Source organism: Emiliania huxleyi (genome assembly GCF_000372725.1).
Source record: "Emiliania huxleyi CCMP1516 unplaced genomic scaffold EMIHUscaffold_6072, whole genome shotgun sequence".
Classification (NCBI taxonomy): Eukaryota; Haptophyta; order Isochrysidales; family Noelaerhabdaceae; genus Emiliania; species Emiliania huxleyi.
Genome location: NW_005197446.1, coordinates 1 through 1,495, shown reverse-complemented (window position 1 = coordinate 1,495; position 1,495 = coordinate 1). Strand labels below are relative to the sequence as shown.

At 58.4% G+C, this 1,495-nt stretch overlaps 1 protein-coding gene across 1 annotated transcript; it reads left to right on the top strand.

The window, feature by feature from the left end:
• Positions 1-1,204: 1,204 nt before the first annotated feature.
• EMIHUDRAFT_257352 (hypothetical protein) lies at positions 1,205-1,470 on the top strand (the record flags this gene model as incomplete). The annotated part of the gene is made up of 1 exon (XM_005764065.1): positions 1,205-1,470. A coding segment is annotated over one exon (266 nt), but the record flags the coding sequence as incomplete, so codon positions are not given.
• Between the last annotated feature and the right edge of the window lie 25 nt (positions 1,471-1,495).

Below are 1,495 nucleotides of genomic sequence, written 5' to 3'. Positions count from 1 at the left end.
GCAGACCGCCCTGGCGGACTCGTTTACACTTCCAAGCTCAAGCCAGGCGCCGCAGGCCATGAAGAGGAGCGCAGATGAAAATGGCGCCGCAGGCTCCCCGGGCCGTCCGCGCACAGACCACAGGAAGAAAACAAAAATCTATAAAACATCTATCAACACCACTAAGGGGGTGGGTGGGCTCCGATCTCCTCATCTCCAATACTCTCTCATCCACAGCGTCTTAGGCCGGGGATCCAGTCAGATCTCCGATCTCCATCTTCAATCTCCAATCTCCCAACGTCGTCATCTTAGGCCGGATTCAGTCAGATCTCCGATCTCCATCTCCAATCTCCAATCTCCAATCTCGATTCGGGGGCCCGGGGGAGGAGGGGGGCTCAAACCTTCAAGGAGATGCGCTATGGATTCATTGACACTGACCACCTCTCATCTCCAATCTCCAATCTTCTACTTAGCCACTGTCGCCGCCGGCAGCAATCTACGACCTCCATTTTCAATCTTCGATCTCACATCTGGGGCGGATGGCTGGGCGCTAGGATCTACAATCTGCATTCTCCATCTCCTATCTCCCACATTTTGGCCCGTGTTGCTGCTCAGCGATCTGCAATCCACAATCTCAATCTTCGTTCTTTAGTCTTGAATGGGGAACCGGACAGGAGGGATCTACTGGCGAGACTTGGGCGTGTCCGTGTGAGAGATCCGCTAGGATCTCCAGTCTTAATCTACTGTCTCTACCCCCACGATCTACTGTTCTTGCGCAGAGATTTCCATTACTCGAGAGAGAGAGAGAGAGAGAGAGTTGTTTGTTGTTGTGTTTGTGTTTGCGTTTTCCGGTGCCTACAAAAAATTTCCATGGAGCTGAACACAGGGTTTGCGGCGGTCACTGTCTACCAGCGGGCACAGTGGGCCGCGGACACCCGTTAATGACCAAAGCGAAAAGGCAAAAAGGTCCAAAAAGAAGAAATCCTCTGTCCCCCGCGTGCTCAAGCCGCTTCAAGCCGCTTCGACGCTGATGCCGACGCGAAAGCTCGCCAACCCGCTGTGGGCGTTCGCCTTCCCCACAATTATTATCGCGGCTGTCGTCGCCGCTGCTGCCGCACGCCGCCTCCACCGCCACCACCGCCGTGGCCTCTGCCGCTCGCGCTCGCCTGCTGGGACCTTCACGCTCGGGTACTGGGACATCCGCGGGCTCGCGGCGCCAGCGCGGATGATGCTGGCGTACAGAGGAGCCGCCTTTGAGGACCGCATGTACTCTCTGCAGCCGCAGGAGGACGGCGGCTGGGGCGCCCCGGCGTGGTTTGACACGGACAGGCCACCGTTGCGCGAGCGAAACGCCTTTATCAATCTGCCGTACCTCGTCGACCACGAGAGTGGGATCGTCGTCTCGCAGAGCACTGCGCTGTACCAGTTCCTCGGGCGCAAGCTGGGCCTGATGGGCGAGAACGAGGCCGAGCGCGCGGCGACGGAGCAGACGTTGGCGCAGGTGCCCCCCCCCCCA